Source organism: Thamnophis elegans, chromosome 7 (genome assembly GCF_009769535.1).
Source record: "Thamnophis elegans isolate rThaEle1 chromosome 7, rThaEle1.pri, whole genome shotgun sequence".
NCBI classification, from domain to species: Eukaryota; Metazoa; Chordata; class Lepidosauria; order Squamata; family Colubridae; genus Thamnophis; species Thamnophis elegans.
The window spans coordinates 36105033-36122371 of NC_045547.1; the positions used below are offsets into that span (position 1 = coordinate 36105033).

General features: G+C 37.3%; 1 protein-coding gene across 7 annotated transcripts in view; it reads left to right on the top strand.

The window, feature by feature from the left end:
• The window catches only part of ANKS1B (ankyrin repeat and sterile alpha motif domain containing 1B), a 303824-nt gene that overhangs the window by 11755 nt on the left and 274730 nt on the right, over positions 1-17339 (top strand). For all 7 annotated transcript variants that reach the window (XM_032221361.1, XM_032221357.1, XM_032221359.1 and 4 more), the window contains exons 2-3: positions 5350-5430; positions 16619-16775. In XM_032221361.1, the coding sequence (XP_032077252.1) occupies positions 5350-5430; positions 16619-16775 (238 nt within the window). The remainder of the gene's footprint in view (positions 1-5349; positions 5431-16618; positions 16776-17339) is intronic.

A 17339-nucleotide genomic window follows, 5' to 3' on the forward strand; every position in this document is an offset into this window, starting at 1 on the left:
CGCTAAGTGTGAAAATGGTCATCAGTCACTTTTTTCAATGCCATTGTAACTTTGGTCACTATACCACCTTTCTTGCCACAGTTCTTAAGTGAATAACTGCAGCTGGAATTTTGTATTTTGGATAGAATCTTTTTTTAAATAGTCTAAAACAATTTAAAAAAAGAATCCACACAGAATAAATTGAAGTAAAACATTTCAAACTATTCCACACAGAGTAAATTGAAATAAAATTATTTTAAAAAATTCTATGCACAATATATTTCAAAGTATTGTGCATAGAATTTTTAAAAATGATTTCACTTCAATTTATTTTGGATAGAATCTTTTTTTTAAATAGACTAAGACAATTTAAAAAAAGAATCCACACAGAATAAAACTATTTTAAAAAATCCTATGTACAATAAATAAAATATTATTTTAAAATACATTAAAAAATAAAAGAAAAAAACCCAGCTCACTTACCAGCAGGCACAAGTGAGCACTCCAAGTCAATCCAGAATGATATAGATGTTAATACAAAGAACTGAGCAAATTAAAATGGTGAAATTAGTCAGGGAAATATTTTTCAAAGAAACTTTGCCACCATTTTCTCCACACAAGCCGACCTCCAACTTCCATGCCCCTCCCCTCCGGGAAATCCAGGAAGAAACAGTCCTTACTTCTCTAGCCAAGTATTTCCTGCAACTCTATGGTACTGGGTCATCTTTTCTTATAAAATGAGCTAAAAGTGGTGTGTGTGGGGGGGTCCGTTTTGTTGCTTTAACGTTTTAATATCTTCAATGAAAGTACTGAGACAGAGAGAGGTATTAGACAGGGTGTCTTTTGTCTTGCCCCGGTTAGGATTTCTTAAGCAAATCCACTGGGCTTTCAACATGAAGCCAGAAAATCGGGACTTTTTAAAAACGCCCCGGGACACGAGACAAATTGTTATAAATCGTGGCTGTCCCGCTGAAATCGGGACGTCTGGTCACCTTAATCAAGAGGGAAAGAGAAAAAAAAGAACATGGAGCCATGAGAGTGGTGTGGATTTAAGGATTTCAGATTATATTCTCACTGGGTTATATTAAGAAGAAAATCAATCTTGTTGGTATGACATCTTCTTTCCCATACAGGTTTGCAGTTTTTGGTGGCAGAGTATACTAAAAATTGTGCCACTATACATAATATTTTGAACTCCCCAGCATGTTCCTGCAATTTTCCTAATCAAGTTATTTCCCATTTTCAATTTTTGTCTGATTAATTTAAGGTGTTTTCCAAATATAAGGGATCAGTCAAATATTATTCCAAGATATTTTGGGTGGCAGTTGTGTTTTCTCCTCTTGCCAAAGCAGTATACATTTAACTCTTTATTTGCCGTACAATTGCTTAGATGGAAGGCACATACTTAGATTTTATTTATGTTAGGGCACAATCCCCAGTTTTCATAATGTTGGTTTAGGGTTTTAATACAAGGATTAAAATAGTGTCTATCAAACAGACCAATCAGCTTGCCTGCAGTACAGCAGTATGGTTTTAGAAGAACTGGCTGTCAAAATTAAAAAACCAAAACCAAAATCATATTCAACCCCAAAGTGAAATATCAAACTAGAGGCCAGGACAAAAAAATTAAGATCAGATTGTCAGAGTATGAATATTCATAGACTGGAATAGATCAGCTAATGAAAAGGCATAGCAACTGGGTAAGCCAATTAAGGCTGTTTTGGAAACAGAAATTTGGAGTCGAGCGTGTCTTATCTGAGAATTAAAACTGAAATTAGTCTGTAAACTCTGAGCTCTGAGTCTGCTGCTCTGAGAAGTAAACTAATCTAAACTTGTATGTCTGCTCTGAACTCTGAGATGAAGCTGTTCTCTCCTGCTTGTGTTCTGCTTGTAACTTCTACCAGACTGAGGCTGGTATCAGTGCATCAAGAGCCACCACACACAGATGGATCCTGGACATGGGCTTCAAATGTTGTCTTGTCAAGCCACTCCTGAACAAAAAACAATGTCAGAAGTATCTTACCTGGGCTAAAGAAAAACAGACCTAGTCTATTGCTCAGTGGTCCAAAGTCCTCTTTTCTGATGAGAGCAACTTTTGCATCTCATTTGGAAACCAAGGACCCAGAGTATGGGTGAAGAATGGAGAAGCACACACTGCAAGATGCTTGAAGGCTAGTGTGAAGTTTCCACAGTCTGTATTGATTTGGGGAGCCATGTCACCTGCTGGTGTTGGTCCACTGTGCTTCATTAAGTCCAGGGTCAACGCAGCCGTCTACCAGGAGATTTTGGAGCACTTCATGCTTCCTTCCGCAGATGAGCTTTATGGGGATGCTGACTTCATTTTCCAGCAGAACTTGGCACCTGCCCATACTGCCAAAAGCACCAAGACCTGGTTCAGTAACCATGGGATTACTGTGCTTGATTGGCCAGCAAACTCACCTGACCTGAACCCCATAGAGAATCTATGGGGCATTGCCAAGAGAAAGATGAGAGACATGAGACCGAACAATGCAGAAGAGCTGAAGGCTGCTATTGAAGATCCTGGTCTTCCATAAGACCTCAGCAGTGCCACAGGCTGGTAGCTTCCATGCCACTCCGCATTGAGGCAGTAATTGCTGCAAAAGTGGCCCAAACCAAATACTGAGTACATATGCATGCTTATACTTTTCAGAACTCTGATATTGTTCTATGTACAATCCTTGTTTTATTGATTGCATGTAATATTCTAATTTTCTGAGATTGTGGATTTGGGGTGTTCATGAGCTGTAAGTCATAATCATCACAATTATGACAAATCACGGCTTGAACTATCTTGCTTTGCATGTAATGAGTCTATCTCATATATTAGTTTCACCTTTGAAGTTGCATTACTGAAATCAATGAACTTTTGCACCATAGTCTAATTTTTCGAGTTTCACCTGTATGACAGTTGCAGCATCCCTGTGTCATATGATCACCTTTTGCGACCTTCTGACAAGCAAAGGCAATGGGGAAACTAGATTCACTTAACTGTGTTACTAATTTAACAATTACAGTGATTCACCTAACGTGGCAAGAATGTCACTTAACAATTTTCTCACTTTGTAACATAAATTTTGGGCTCGATTGTGATTGTAAATTGAGGACTATACTTTGGTAGAAATGCAATATAAATTTTGAAAATGGAAAATGAAACATAAAGGAAGCAATCTAATTTTTGAAAGATGTATGAAGAAATGAAACATTCTAATAAAGTGCTGGATGGATAAAGTAATTTGAAGATGAATTAACTAAAAATCAAATGGGAAACTAATAATAGCAGAAATAGTTAAAATGGAGTAAAAAGGATTAAAAACTAGACATCTGGAAATGATCAGTTGCATGGCTTTTTGTTCAAATAGCTTACCTCAAATTATAGTAAAACAGTTTAATGAAGTATTGTATAAAGGAGACATCAACAATTGTTTAATAACTGGCAAAACATATCTCATTCAAAATGACCTAGAGAAAGGGACAATACCAAGAAATTATGTTTGCCTACAATGCTTAAACTACTCACAGGCATCCAATATTGTATTAGAAGAATATAACATCCTTCCACTAGAACAGAATTCGTGGTTGGACATGAAAATGTGAACATTAGGAGAGGGATGTCATCATTAGGAGAAGATCTTCCAGGGTGACTGATTTTCACCCTTATTATTTGTCATTCTATGAAACCACTTTCAATGAGTTGGAGAACATAAATTTGGCTATCAAAAAGGGGAAAACTGTTAATAAAATCCCAAATTTGCTTTATACAAATGATCTGAAGTTTATGGAAAATCAGTAGTTAAAATGCAGTCATTGACAAATGTAGTGAGAATTTTTAGCACAGATACGGTACAATAGTGGAATTTGGCCTAGAGAAATGTGCTATAATAGCAATAAACTAGGGCCAAACTTTGGCCAAATGGTCAAACCAAAAGGAGCCATTAGAATGAAACATACAAGTATCTAGACATTTTACAGTTGGATAACAGCAAACGCTGACAAGTGAAAAATGTGACCAGTTAAAGAAAAAAAAAAAAAAAAAGAAAAATTTGTTAAAGACAAAATTGAACAATGGAAAGCCATCAATACCTGGGCTGTAGCTGTTTTACAGTACTGGCAGTGCTTTCAGTCTATTCTGGTAAATCATGGAAAACATTCTTCCTATTAGGAATTGTAGTTGTTTACATTTAACTTTATTGTTGAGAAACTTGACTACTTATTATAGAAAAGTCATGGCAGAACATTTATGAGATAAAAGCCCTTCTAATTTCTCACCCATCTTTTTTCTTTAAAGAATTGATACATAATTCAGAATGGAATAGATTCCTTCAACTATTATCCCAATTCTCTGTCTTTTCCTTGGTTGCACCTGCTGCTTTTTATCTGTTAGACCCCAATCAGAAACTCTACATGAAAAATAGTGGCTTTTCTCTCAATCATTACAGCATCAATGTTTAACACTTGGGACAATTTGCTAAAGTTTCATGTTAACTATAACACATACCACAAAATCCCATCCCTTCTCTTATTAGTTTTCTTTGACAGTAGATTTGGAGGAAAAAACTAATCAGCTATACAAACTTAATAATTTGTAGTGAGTTTCATATGCAGTATAAAGAGGGACATGCAAAAAGATAGGAAGTAAGCTGCAGGAAGAACTCTTAGTTCCAGCTGATGCAAAAAACAAATGTAACAAGCTTGCCTTTAATAACTAAATAAATATGAACATTATATTATAATTACCTGTTTTACTAGCAATCTGTCCTCTGAATTGTTAACTCTTTTCTATTCAGAACCTTTCCCCCTATTCTTGGGTAAAGGAAAATAATAATAATTCCTTAGTAATTATAAATAAAGGAACACAGGAGTTTCTTCTATACTGTAAGGCAGAGCCTGGTATTCTTGAGAAAAGACTTTTATTCCTCTTTATTTATTTCTGATGAACAAATTCTTCAATTTGCACTCTGGGATACAAAGTATGTATTTCAGGTAGGAACTTGAAAATTAATCAGCTTTTCTGAAAACAGTAATTTTTTTACCTGGAATTGCCATCAGTATGAAAATTTAGATGTATAAACTAGTCAGCTCGTTTTTCAGAGTTAAAATTAAAACATTTCCCTTTATAACAAATCTAAAGTTTATTACTTGTTCCATATTAATATTTAATCATTTTAAAATGCTATACCTTTATAGTGTTACAGTGGAATTTTTGTATATAAAATATATCACTGTTAAAATTAAAATATAACTCTTTATAACATTTAAAATGTCATTGATTTGTTTCAAAGTAATATTTAATTCTTTATTAAATGTTAGTAACTTCATACTGTTATAATGGAATTTGTTTTTTATTTTCAGCATCTGGCGAGGACCAAATATAAATTGCACAGATAGTTCAGGATATACTGCTTTACATCATGCAGCTTTGAATGGTCACAAGTAAGTGCTATATTACTATTATGTTGGAATTAGTTTATATTGCATGTTTGTATTGATACTAGGCTGCATAAAGTTATCATATTTTTGTGTTTATGTTGATTTTAGCAGAATACTATTCCAGTTTTGCAGTTGAAGAAGCCTACTGTAGCAGGATCCAATCCAATGGTTACGTAGTAAAGTTCTATATAATGACTTTTTAATGAACAACACACGAATAACGTACAGATATGGACTAGGTTGTTGAATCAGTAAGTTTTTAGATTTTAAACACATTTTTATTAGATTTGACAGGATAGAGCATCTTTGAGACAAAATAGATTTCTAATTTATTTTAATTAGCAGTAAAAAGTCTTATTTATATAAAAATTGATCTCAATAATCTTCAGTTTTACATTGGCATTTTTATATAACCGTCTGCAATGGATAATAGTTAGACAACACAGCTGTCATTGGAAAAAAATGATTTGTGAGAGCCATTCTTCCAGCTAATGGATGGATTGTGCTAGTATGAAGGTGGAGACATTTCAATTTCAATTTCAATTTAATAAAATTTGTATGCCACCCACTCCCTTGGGACTCTGGGCGGCTTACAGACAGATAAAAAAGCATTTAAAAATTAAAAGTAAAAAAATACAATTGTTAAAATTACACACTATCCATTCAGTCTAAGTGGGGCTGGACATTGATCAACAGCCCCAGGCCTGCCGAAACAGCCAGGTCTTAGTGGCTTTATGGAAGGCCGGGAGAGTGGTAAGGGTCGGGATCTCTACGGGTTGATCATTCCACAGGGCCGGCGCAGCTACAGAGAAGGCCCTCCCCCGGGGGACCACCAGCCGGCATTGTCTGGTCGACGGTACCCGGAGGAGACCCAACCTGTGAGATCTTGTTGGTCATTGGGAGACATGTGGCAGGAGGCGGTCTCTCAGGTAGCCAGATCCTAAACCATGTAGGGCTTTAAAAGTAACGACTAGCACCTTGAAGCGCGTTCGGAGACCAATAGGGAGCCAGTGCAGCTCGCGGAGGATGGGTGTAACATGGGTGTATCTAGGTACACCCAGTATCGCTCGCGCGGCTGCATTCTGGACCAACTGCAGTCTTTGAACACTCTTCAGGGGCAGCCCTATGTAGAGCGCATTACAGTAATCCAGTCTTGAGGTGACAAGGGCATGAGTGACCATTCAAAGTGCCTCCCGGTCCAGGTAGGGCCGCAACTGGTGCACCAGGCGAACCTGGGCAAAAGCCCCCCTGGTCACAGCTGACAGATGGTGTTCTAACGTCAGCTGTGGGTCCAGGAGGACACCCAAATTGCGGACCCTCTCTGAGGGGTGTATAATTTCACCCCCCAGGCTAAGAGGTGGAATGTCTGGACTATCCTTGGGAGGCAACATCAATAGCCACTCGGTCTTGTCATATGATATTGTTGTATGATTTCTGGAATTTTGGGTGGCTTCCTAATAGCTCTTGATACTATTTAGTATTTGTTGTCCTGGACTGATTTTTGTTTAAATATATTTCAACACTACTATTTTGTGATGATTGTTTTTTTGGTGGGTGATTATTAGGTTTCAGCAGCTAGTGTTAGGTGATCTTCCCATGTCTATGATATTTCCTGAAGTACTTCTGGTCTTTTTTCATTATATCTGTGGATTTGCAAATATACTAGAACTGTATCACCCTCTATATTTTCTTATGCACTAGCAGCATAATTGGGAACATTGTCTTGTTCATTTGTTGAGATGGTTAGTTGTCTTAGAATTTTGCTACTATTTTCAAGCCCTCAGCAATTGCTCAGAATCAAGAAAGGAAGCTTTTCAGTGTCTTATTAACCCAAGTAATTGAAATAAAAAACAGGAGTTATCTTACAGAAATCTTGTTGACCTCATACATTTATGATAGAATATTACAATAGGGATGCCTCAGTCTTTTTGCTAATCATGTGTTGAAACTGCTGGATTTTCTTTTCTTTTGATAAAGTAAGAATATGCAATATTTCCCAAAACTTCCATCCTATTTCCAGTCATTATTATTGCTTGTTGTCCTTCCTTATTTTCCGGTTGTTTCTTCTTTTGTTAATGCTTTTTTTCTCATGCTAAGTTTGCATCTGATCCTTACTTGCTTCTGGTTTATAAGCCAAAGTGTTCAGAGTTTTCCAACTCTGGGAACATTCTATGAACATTAGCAGAATTAAACTTGATACACTTGCCATAAATATATCTTCTTACTTGACAGTAATCTTGATAAGGAAACCAGTTGAGTGAGTGATAGTGTGGCTAAACAAGTACGACATTTTGTCTTCAGGCCACCATCTACTCAAAACTGATGACTTCCTTCCCTGGCTATATTCTAGGCTTGGAAAAACAAGATCTTGCATAAGAGTTTGGAACTGAGGAGACTTTTCAGGTATCCAGCCTTGTACGTTTAACTATTCTATCACAGGCTTTGCTTCCAACTCCATTATGAATTTCAACTTTGGTCATCCTTCTGGTACTATCTTCAGTATAAGTAATGCAACGTACGTTGTTAGGCTAATTTACAACAGTGCAGAGAAATTCATTTGTCTGCTTGTAGTCAGAGGCCAAGACTATTTCATTATTCTTCTGTAGTGCTTAATAATGAGGTAAACAAAACAAAAGGAAACAAATTGCATATAAACATGTGTACTAGAATGGACATTTTCTTAATGCCAACATTTTCAGCACTGATAACTTAAATTCCTCTTATAGCAATATTTAAACTGAAATTATTTTGCCATTAGTCCAACTCCATGGGTTTAATTTTAGTTCCCTTCATTAATTCCAGTGCTTGGTAGGATTTATGCAGTCTTTGAACTTTCACCTTTGAATGATGGTCAGCCTATGAAGGAGAAATAAAAATAATAATTGATTGCTTAGCAATTGCCCTCCATTTCTATTGTCTTGATTTGCTCATCCCTTTTGATAGTTCATTCTATTTTTATTTATTTTTGGATTAGAGATCATACTTGTACTTCCCTAGAATCTTACTGTTCATATTATTTAGATTACTAGATTCTGAATTTGGGGGGTGGGACAGGGGCAACATAGCAGGGACAAATGCAACTTTGCTTTTGTTGCTCTCTTCTCAGAGCTGCTTTTCTCATTCTCCTTCTCAGAGCTGGGGCTGAAGTTCTGCAGGCATTGAGAATTGAAGAGATACTGCCCTAGAGTGTACTATGAGTCCTATTCAAGATGTAGGTAAGGCTGGTAAAAGTTGTCATGATTGTGCTGACATTCAGCCATAGACATAAGGTGGCTTCACCTTTATCCAGATTGGTAGCATAGATCACTTTGATCAATCAATTATCTTTGTACTTGTCTCCAAAGGAGTTTACCCAGGAACTGTCACGGGTGTTTCATAATGATATCTGTGATTTAATATTTTGCCATGGTAAATTATTAATAGCAATTTCTGCCATTTGGAGAAAATGAACAGGCAAATGAGATGAAAGTAAAACATGATAACTGAGTTCATTCCAAAATGAATCCCTGAAAATTGTGAGATAAAGCAGTACCTTCCCAGATTAGGTCTTTCCTAACGTTTACTTATGAGAATCTTTTAAATCTTATATAGTTAACCTGATTAATCATAACTCCAATTAACTAAATTTATATTCTAGATTTAGTTCTCTGCTGCTTACAGATACTGCTAACAGTACACACTAGAACAGGTGCTTAACCTTAAAATCTGGTTAGGGCAGACTGATCACAGATTTGAACTAAACTATACCAAAAGTGTCTAAGCTCCTTGCAAGAAAAGGAACATGAGAGAGAATATTACTGTTTTGAGAGAATCTGATGTCCTTGGAAGTCTAGATTCCATTCCATCCTGTTTCCTGTCTCTCCCCTCAGATTTGTTGCTTGATTATTCAGTTCCTTGTCTTAACCTATACTAAATCTGTTGACTACATTTACAGTTGCTGTTCTAAGATACTGGTAAAGAGAACTTCTTGCTTCCAAAAGATTGTTTTGCCTGAGTTCCTTTATTGCTCAATTGTGGCAAGAATCCAGCCTGCTAGCTTGTTGGCTGGTAGCCATCAAGACCAGCACAGAAAAGTAGGTTAAATGTATTTAAAATGTGAGTAGGTGTAAATTCCTATTCATGTAGTAACTGTCACTGCCTGGAATGGAATGGAAAAGAAGAGACTTCTCATTAAGTTCTGCCACCTGCTTCCTTACATATTAAAGCTATCTAGGTGTTGCCATTGTCTGTCTACTGTGATCGTTCTTATCGCCTTTGGAGAATGTCTTTTTATATATCACAATATCATGTGGAACAGCTTCTTCATAAATAATGGATATACTGTAAAGTTCACTTCAATTTTTCCTGCCAGAACATTTTGTTCTGGAATCTGGGTTTTTTTTTTTGCTTCTTCAAGAATAAGCAATGTAATACAATGAATTCCATCAGGTGGTAGACCTGGACCGTTTGAATTCTAGCTACTTAACTATCCTAAAGAAGTTCAGTGTTAATATCCTCTCCTGGGTATAAGGGACGTGAACATTTTCCTATTTTCATGAACATTTCACAGGGTGAGTCTGGCAAGCAATTTAGATATATGTGGCATTATTTATATAGGTAATGCTAAAAAGTATTTATTTCGTTTACTTACAAATATATTCCCTGTAGGGTTTTTTTTTCTTTTCTGTTTCATGGCAGTCCATCAGAATATATTAAAATTTACTAGTTTTTCCATTTCCTGGAGAAACCTGCATCTTGTCAGTTGTGCTTTTTCTATACCAGTATTACATGAATGCAAAGAACTAATTTCAATCAAGCTTCTTAGCAAAGTATTATTCTTAGGCAACTTTCAACTTTCCTGTTCCTTGTGGATCAGTCTGTTTTTGTCTTTTCTGGCTTTCTTTTCAGCCATTGAATCTGCTTAGAGCTATCCATTTATTGCTCAGCAATCCTCCTTCTCCTCCCTTCCACCACTCCCTCCCCCCATGACAATGCTCCGTGATAGCGTTACTGACAGTCATAGTGTTTAGAAACATGCAAACTTAGAAAACTGACAGCAGAAAAAGATGTAGTGGTCCATCTATGCTCATCTGGATGTTGATTGCTGGTGGCAAGGTGTTTTAATCTTTTTGTTCCCTTTTTGGCTTGTTAATTCTCTCTTTTGCACAGTATGTAGATGTTGTTTATTCTATGTGTCTATTGATGGCCCATTTGTGGGAGTGCTTCCAGGAATTCTGTAATGTTTTTGGACTTGGCTTGATCTAGGGTAGCCACAGTTTCCCAACTGAAACTATGCTTAAGTCCGTCTATACGTTGTGACTTCATCAACACTTCACCAAAATGTGCCTGGCCACTCAACCCAACGTGCTGTCAGAAAATATTATGAAAATTCTTTAATTTCGCAACATATGAATATAGATTAACATCAGCGCAACAGTTAAGAAGCATACAATACCCCAACCTGGAACTGCCCAAAAGCTAACAGTAAACAGCTCAACCAAAGAACGTCCAAGACCCCTCCCACCAACCATAACAGGGACAGCCTCTAGAATATAAATTGAGGGCAAACCCCACTCCTTACTAGCACTGATGTTACCTGGTTTGGGTTATAATTGTCTCCAAGAAAATAACCAAGCTCAGAAAGTACCAAGAATCCCTTGTTTCAACCATAAACTACAAATGTTCTCCTTTATTGCTAAGCCTAGAATATGGTCTCCTCTTGTTGGGCATTTTACTTACTGTTTTAGAGAGGCATCTTTTAATGCCTCCAACATATCCCTGATCCTGCTTGCAAGTGCAGTTAGAAGGTTCCAGATAAGGTTAGGCATGCTGAATTTGAAATGCTTGACTCCTCCATGATCAGACTACTTAAATAATATTGCTACCATCTTTTATCTGAACGAACAATATTCAGACTTTTGATGGATTAAGACCAGGATTTCTAAAATGAGTGTTACCATGCAGTGGGTGCTTATCATAGTGCACTGAAAAAAGAAAAACCTTTTAAGCTATACCCATATAATATTTTCTTGAATTTGTCAAACATGGGAAAATCAGAAGTCCAAGCAGTTCAAATGAATATAAGGTTTATTGCTTATGCTGTTTACAAGAATCTGACAGTAACAGTTAAAGCAAATTGGGGTAAATAAGAGTCAATGGAATTCAAGGTGGGCTGGACTTAGATCTCTTGTGGCATGAAGGAACTCAAGAATGATGTGTTTGACCCCTCCCTCAGGCTGAGCCTGCTCATCTCCTACATAAGTATTGTAAATTATTGTTAATTATTGAATGATTGTAAAAGTAACTTCCTTGTCAGAATTCTTGCCATTCACAATAATGCAGTCTGCAGACTCAAATCTTTTCAATAGCCATTCCCATGAGGAAGAAATGTTCTTGTTACGTACACCGTTTACCAGTGACATGCGGTGAGGTTTATGGCTGGTGAGGCACTGACACAATTTTTTTTAGACTTGTGGACTTCAACTCCCAGAATTCCACAGCCAGGCATGCTCAGTTCCAATTTAAAGCGACAGCATTTGTTTTTCTCCTTTGCAAAATAAGTTTCCTTCTTTCTTTTTCTTTTTCTTCTCCCTTCCTCTCCTTCCTCCCTCCCTCTCTCCCTCCCTCCCCCCCTCAAACACACACACACACACACACACACACACACACGTTGGACTGGACTATCTCTCCTACCCCCTTCCCTCTCTCACTCAAACAAACTCTCTCTCAAACAAGCACACACACACACACATATACGCACACACAAAGTTGGACTGGAAGGAGTCAGGAAGACCACAGGAGGAGGCAGGAAGCCAGTCAAAGAACCATACTGAAGCACACACACTTTCCCCCAGCCCTGGAAGGATCCAGCCCAGCTTCACTGATTACAGGTTTGAAAAGACAATCTGGCTCTGCCTGCAATCAAACTACACTTGGGGAGGGAGAGCACTTCCCTCCAGCCTTTGCCCAAAGCCCCGCCCCAGGAGGATGAAGTTTGAATTCCTTCCCCTCCCTCCGACCCACACGTACCTTTTCCAGCTGTTTCAGAGAGGATTTCAACTCTGCTCTTGCCTGTCATCCTGAAAAGAAAAAAAATGTAAAAGGAAAAAGGCAAGAGCTGAGGTCAGGCTGAGCTAGTTGCTGCCAGAGTCACTGTGGATGACTCTGGTTAACTGTTTAAAAAAGCCTCTTAAAAAGCGCCCTCTACAGGAGGAGGCAGGAGAACGACATGCCTCACCTATATCAGGAACTTTTTGGCTTTTAACCCTTGCTTAACTCTGCTCGAGTGATCATAAAACGTCTAAAGTCAGACTAGATGAGGCACGTCGTTCTCCTGCTTCCTCCTGTAAGAGGGCGCTTTTTAAGAGGCTTTTTTAAACAGTTAAGCAGAGTCATCCATGATGACTCTGGCAGCAACTAGCTCAGCCTGACCTCAGCTCTCGCCTTTTTCCTTTTACATTTTTTTTCTTTTCATGATGACAGTGGTAAGGTTCTGCCTCCCCTGCCTCCCCTGACTGCACGTCACTGCAGTTTACCATATTGCTTTGCTGAAAACAGAAAAGCCAATGCTCTTTTAGAATTACAAGTAAAATGCCAGAGAAATAACTGGATCAAAATTGGAAAAAAATAATGATGATCATTTCTTTGCAGCCTCTGATTCAAGCTTTGAACCACAGAAAAAGAAAAGTCCAAGTAAAAGCAAACAAGATCCTTTACTTCAAAAGAATTTTCTAGCTGTAGAAAAAGATACAACATTCTAACCAGGAATCTGCACTAGATTTGTGATTTGTATTTCTGTGTCATGCTAAAGTCTACACTTTTTTTATCGATAAGGGTTGACTGAAAACATAAAGGTATTCTTTTTTTTTTTTTTTTTGCTTCTAGGATATTCTCTAAATCTATAATAGCAGTTAGACTTATATACCGCTTCATAGGGCTTTCAGCCCTCTCTAAGCGGTTTACAGAGTCAGCATATTGCCCCCAACAACAATCCGGGTCCTCATTTTACCCACCTCGGAAGGATGGAAGGCTGAGTCAACCTTGATCCTGGTGGGATTTGAACAGCCGAACTGCTGAACTGCAGTCAGCTGAAGTAGCCTGCAGTGCTGCATTTAACCACTGCGCCACCTTGGCTCCTATAATACTTTGTAATAATCTTAGTAAAGAACATTTACTTTGTAGCAGACTAGTGCCATCTTGTGACCTACATGGAACACTGAATTTTCTTTTTTTGGGAAATTTGGTTTTACCAGTTGAAAAGCTAGTTCTAGTTAACTAGTTGGATAATGAATCATCTGCAAGAAAAGAACCAAGCTTGAATATGTCTACTCAGTATGATCTAGTAAAAGAAGATTGCTACATTCCCCACATTTGGGAGAATGTCATCTACAATTATCCCTTGCTTGAGCCTTCCTAGAGTTGTCATACATATCTGAAACTATTCTCAGGTACAGATGGTCATTGGTTAATGACTACTCATCCAGCAGTGGTTCAAACTTGCACCGGCACTGAACAAATGATATTTTTGACTGGTCCTCAGAGCTCCATCCATTTCAGCTTCCTTGCAGTCACTTGGTCAACATTTGCAACCTTCTCTGCTGGCTTCCAACAAGCAGATGTGGGGAAGCTGGGTTCCACCACAATACCGCGAAGCCCTTATCAGCAGAGACATAAGCGCGCGTGCTAATCCACGCCGTCCGAATCGCTAAAGCAAATGCGACCTTACCGCGCTGACATAAGGGCGGAGGGCAAATCCGCGCCTTCCGAAGCACTCAGCCTAACCTAACCCTAAACCTAACCCTAAACCTAACCCTAACCCTAACCCTAACGCTAAACCTAACCCTAAACCTAACCCTAAACCTAACCCTAAACCTAACCCTAAACCTAACCCTAAACCTAACCCTAAACCTAATCCTAACCCTTACCTTAATTTAAATCGGCTTTCTGCCGCCGCGCTGTTTTAAAGCGCTCTTCTGTCGCCACCGCTGTTGTCGCGGCGGTGATGACGTCACGGCTTTAGCGACGTGGTTTTATCACTGCTATTTTGACGAGCGCGGTTTTGTCGTGCCACGAGGAAGCTGACAGGAGGTCACAAAATGATTGTGTGACATCCACACTAATGGCCTACAGTGATTCACTTACTGGCAATGTTGAGTGCTGGAATTGCTGTTGCAAAATGGTACAGTTATGTGATGCCATGTTTTAAGACCACATCGCTTAGTGATGGCAATTCTAATGGCAACTGGCATCGTTATTTGTATTTGTATTTAGATCATACCCTCCGTGTTATATTTTTCAACTGCTGACTGTTCATGGCTGCTCGGAGAAACATTTGGAGATGCTTGAAGATTTTTCTGCCAAACAGTAACATATCAGGGAGGCATATTATACTTACATAATTATTTTTATGTTTTAATTTTTGTTATTATCAGTAAGCTGTTATTCTTAGAAATCGAGTAACATATAACTTGAATGAATGGACTGTAGGGGAATCACTGGTTAAAGTAGAGGGGGCTCCTCTAGGGAGAGTAAAGAGACATTCCAGTTTGGAATTGAGTTGGGAGAGGTAATATCTATGGTCAAGACATATAGTTTTTGTAATATGTGATCTACAATAAAATATCTATTTGGGTTATATCCTCAAACCCTCACAGCTTCAACCTTAAACTGTCCACCATGGACCTCAACCCATTCCTAAGAGGTCTGTAAAGGGGCGTGCATAAGCTCACCAGCATGCTTACCGTCACTGTCCTACTGTCCCCATTTATTTGTATTCATTTCCTTTGTTCATGTACACATTCATACTTATTTCTGTTATCTGGTACATGTTTGACAAACTAATAAATAAAATAAATAAATGGATGGCTCAATGGATGAATATTGGTTTTTCAAAGACTTTCAGAAATGATTTTGAATGTTTTATTTATCATATTTTATTTGCAATGTGCTCTCTTTTGGTACATGCAATCTTTTTATCTGCTACTGCTCTTATGAAATATTTTCAAAATAGAATTTCATAGAGAATCTAATATACTGTAGTTCTTGAAGGAAAAAAAGATAGTGAAGAAAAATCTGGTACTTTAAAAGATCAAAGAAAGGGAATCAAAATGTGATTAGGAAATTAGGATCTTGAAAAAAAATGAGATATATGCAATGAGGAACTAGAGTTGGAATATCAGGGTTGAATCATATGCAGTTTGTCAGCATGAGATAACCATCAAGAATCAACAATTGTACCAAAAAAGACAAGACAAGAGATAAAACTAGTTTTCAGGGCCAGGGAAGTAGTGAGGAATAAAAAACAGATCAGAATTTATTACTATTACTGAACAATCAAAGAATATAGGAACACACCAAATCTGATAAAAATGATGTTGCTTAGGAGACATAGTTCAACAGGAGCAGGAACTTTTTCTGTAACCTTGCTTGTCCAAGAAGATCCAGTGGCCAGTAATAACATAGGGCAGCCATGCCTTCTGTATGTGATATCCAGAATTTCTAGTAATTATTTATGGCAGGGTCCCCAGCCCCCGGTCTGTAGTCCAGTACTGGTCCATGACCTGTTGAGAACCAGTCCACAAAAGCTGTGGGCGCATGCACAAAACCATCCCTTTTCCATCCTCTCATCCTGCCACCATCGCTGCCAGTCTGTGGACCTGGAAAGGTTGGGGATGCTGGGTTATGGTGCCTAGTTATAAACAACTACTTGAAATTCAGTGGTTGATGAAACAAAATTCCAGTCTTAGCAATTCTTTCTAGCTAGAGAGATAGTTTACAGAACTTATAAGAGTGACCGTTTTTTTTTTACTATTATATGATTGAAGGAAAATAGGAGTTTTAAAATCTTTAACTGTGAACCTCTAATATGAATCATTTCTTCAATTTCTGTGATTTATATTTGTTTTGTAATATGAGATCTAGCCATTAACTACCAACTTCCAAATTAAAGCATGTCTCAAGAGAGTAAACCTTTTATGAATATATAATTTCTAATCTCTTATTCAGTGATGATTTAAAGAGTATGATGATTATAATAGTTATAATCATTTCTAAATTTCTTAAACACATCTGCTTTCTGCTTCTTAGCATTGATGACAGTGTCATAAGAATAATTTTGTGGTTGTTTTGGTATATTTTGTCAGTATGTGCTATAAATTCACAGTTTTGTAAAGGAATCTGTCAATCCTTAGTGCATTTTTAAAATATTTTTCAGGGATGTAGTTATCAAATTACTTCAATATGAAGCATCCACTAATGTGGCAGATAATAAAGGGTATTTTCCTATACACTTGGCTGCTTGGAAAGGAGATGTAGAGATTGTGAAGATTCTTATCCATCATGGGCCATCACATTCCAGAGTGAATGAACAGGTGATATTATTAAATTTATTTGTTTATATCTTCAGCAAACACAAGTAAGTATCCTTTTGTTCTTACAGAAATATGACTGGATTCATATGAAGTTCCTTCACGGCAAAGAATTATTTATCTGGGTAAGGGTTATATGGATGAGAGGTTTTATACAATATAGAACAATTTTGCAAACATCTGACATCAAAATAGATTTTTTGGGTAATTACTATGATATTGTATTTAGTTCAGTCTTCTTTTTTAGCAGATCTTATTTTATCATTGAGATAATAAAAATAATATTTGAAACAAGTGCTATTGGTTTTTATAGGTTGGTTGTGTTACAGAGAAGCATTGTAATTCCAGGCTGTAAATGAATAGCAAAATTATATTGTTATGCTAACAGTTTTGCATCTTAAAATCAAAAGAATCTGAAGTAATGTTAAGAGCAGGTCTATTTAAATTAACAGTGGTATATTATTTCTGTAAATATTTTTTATCAATTATTTTAAAAACTGGAAACTTGTAACAACCTTACTACTATCTTTAAAGATTTATAAGCTGTGCAAAACGTTAATTCCCCCC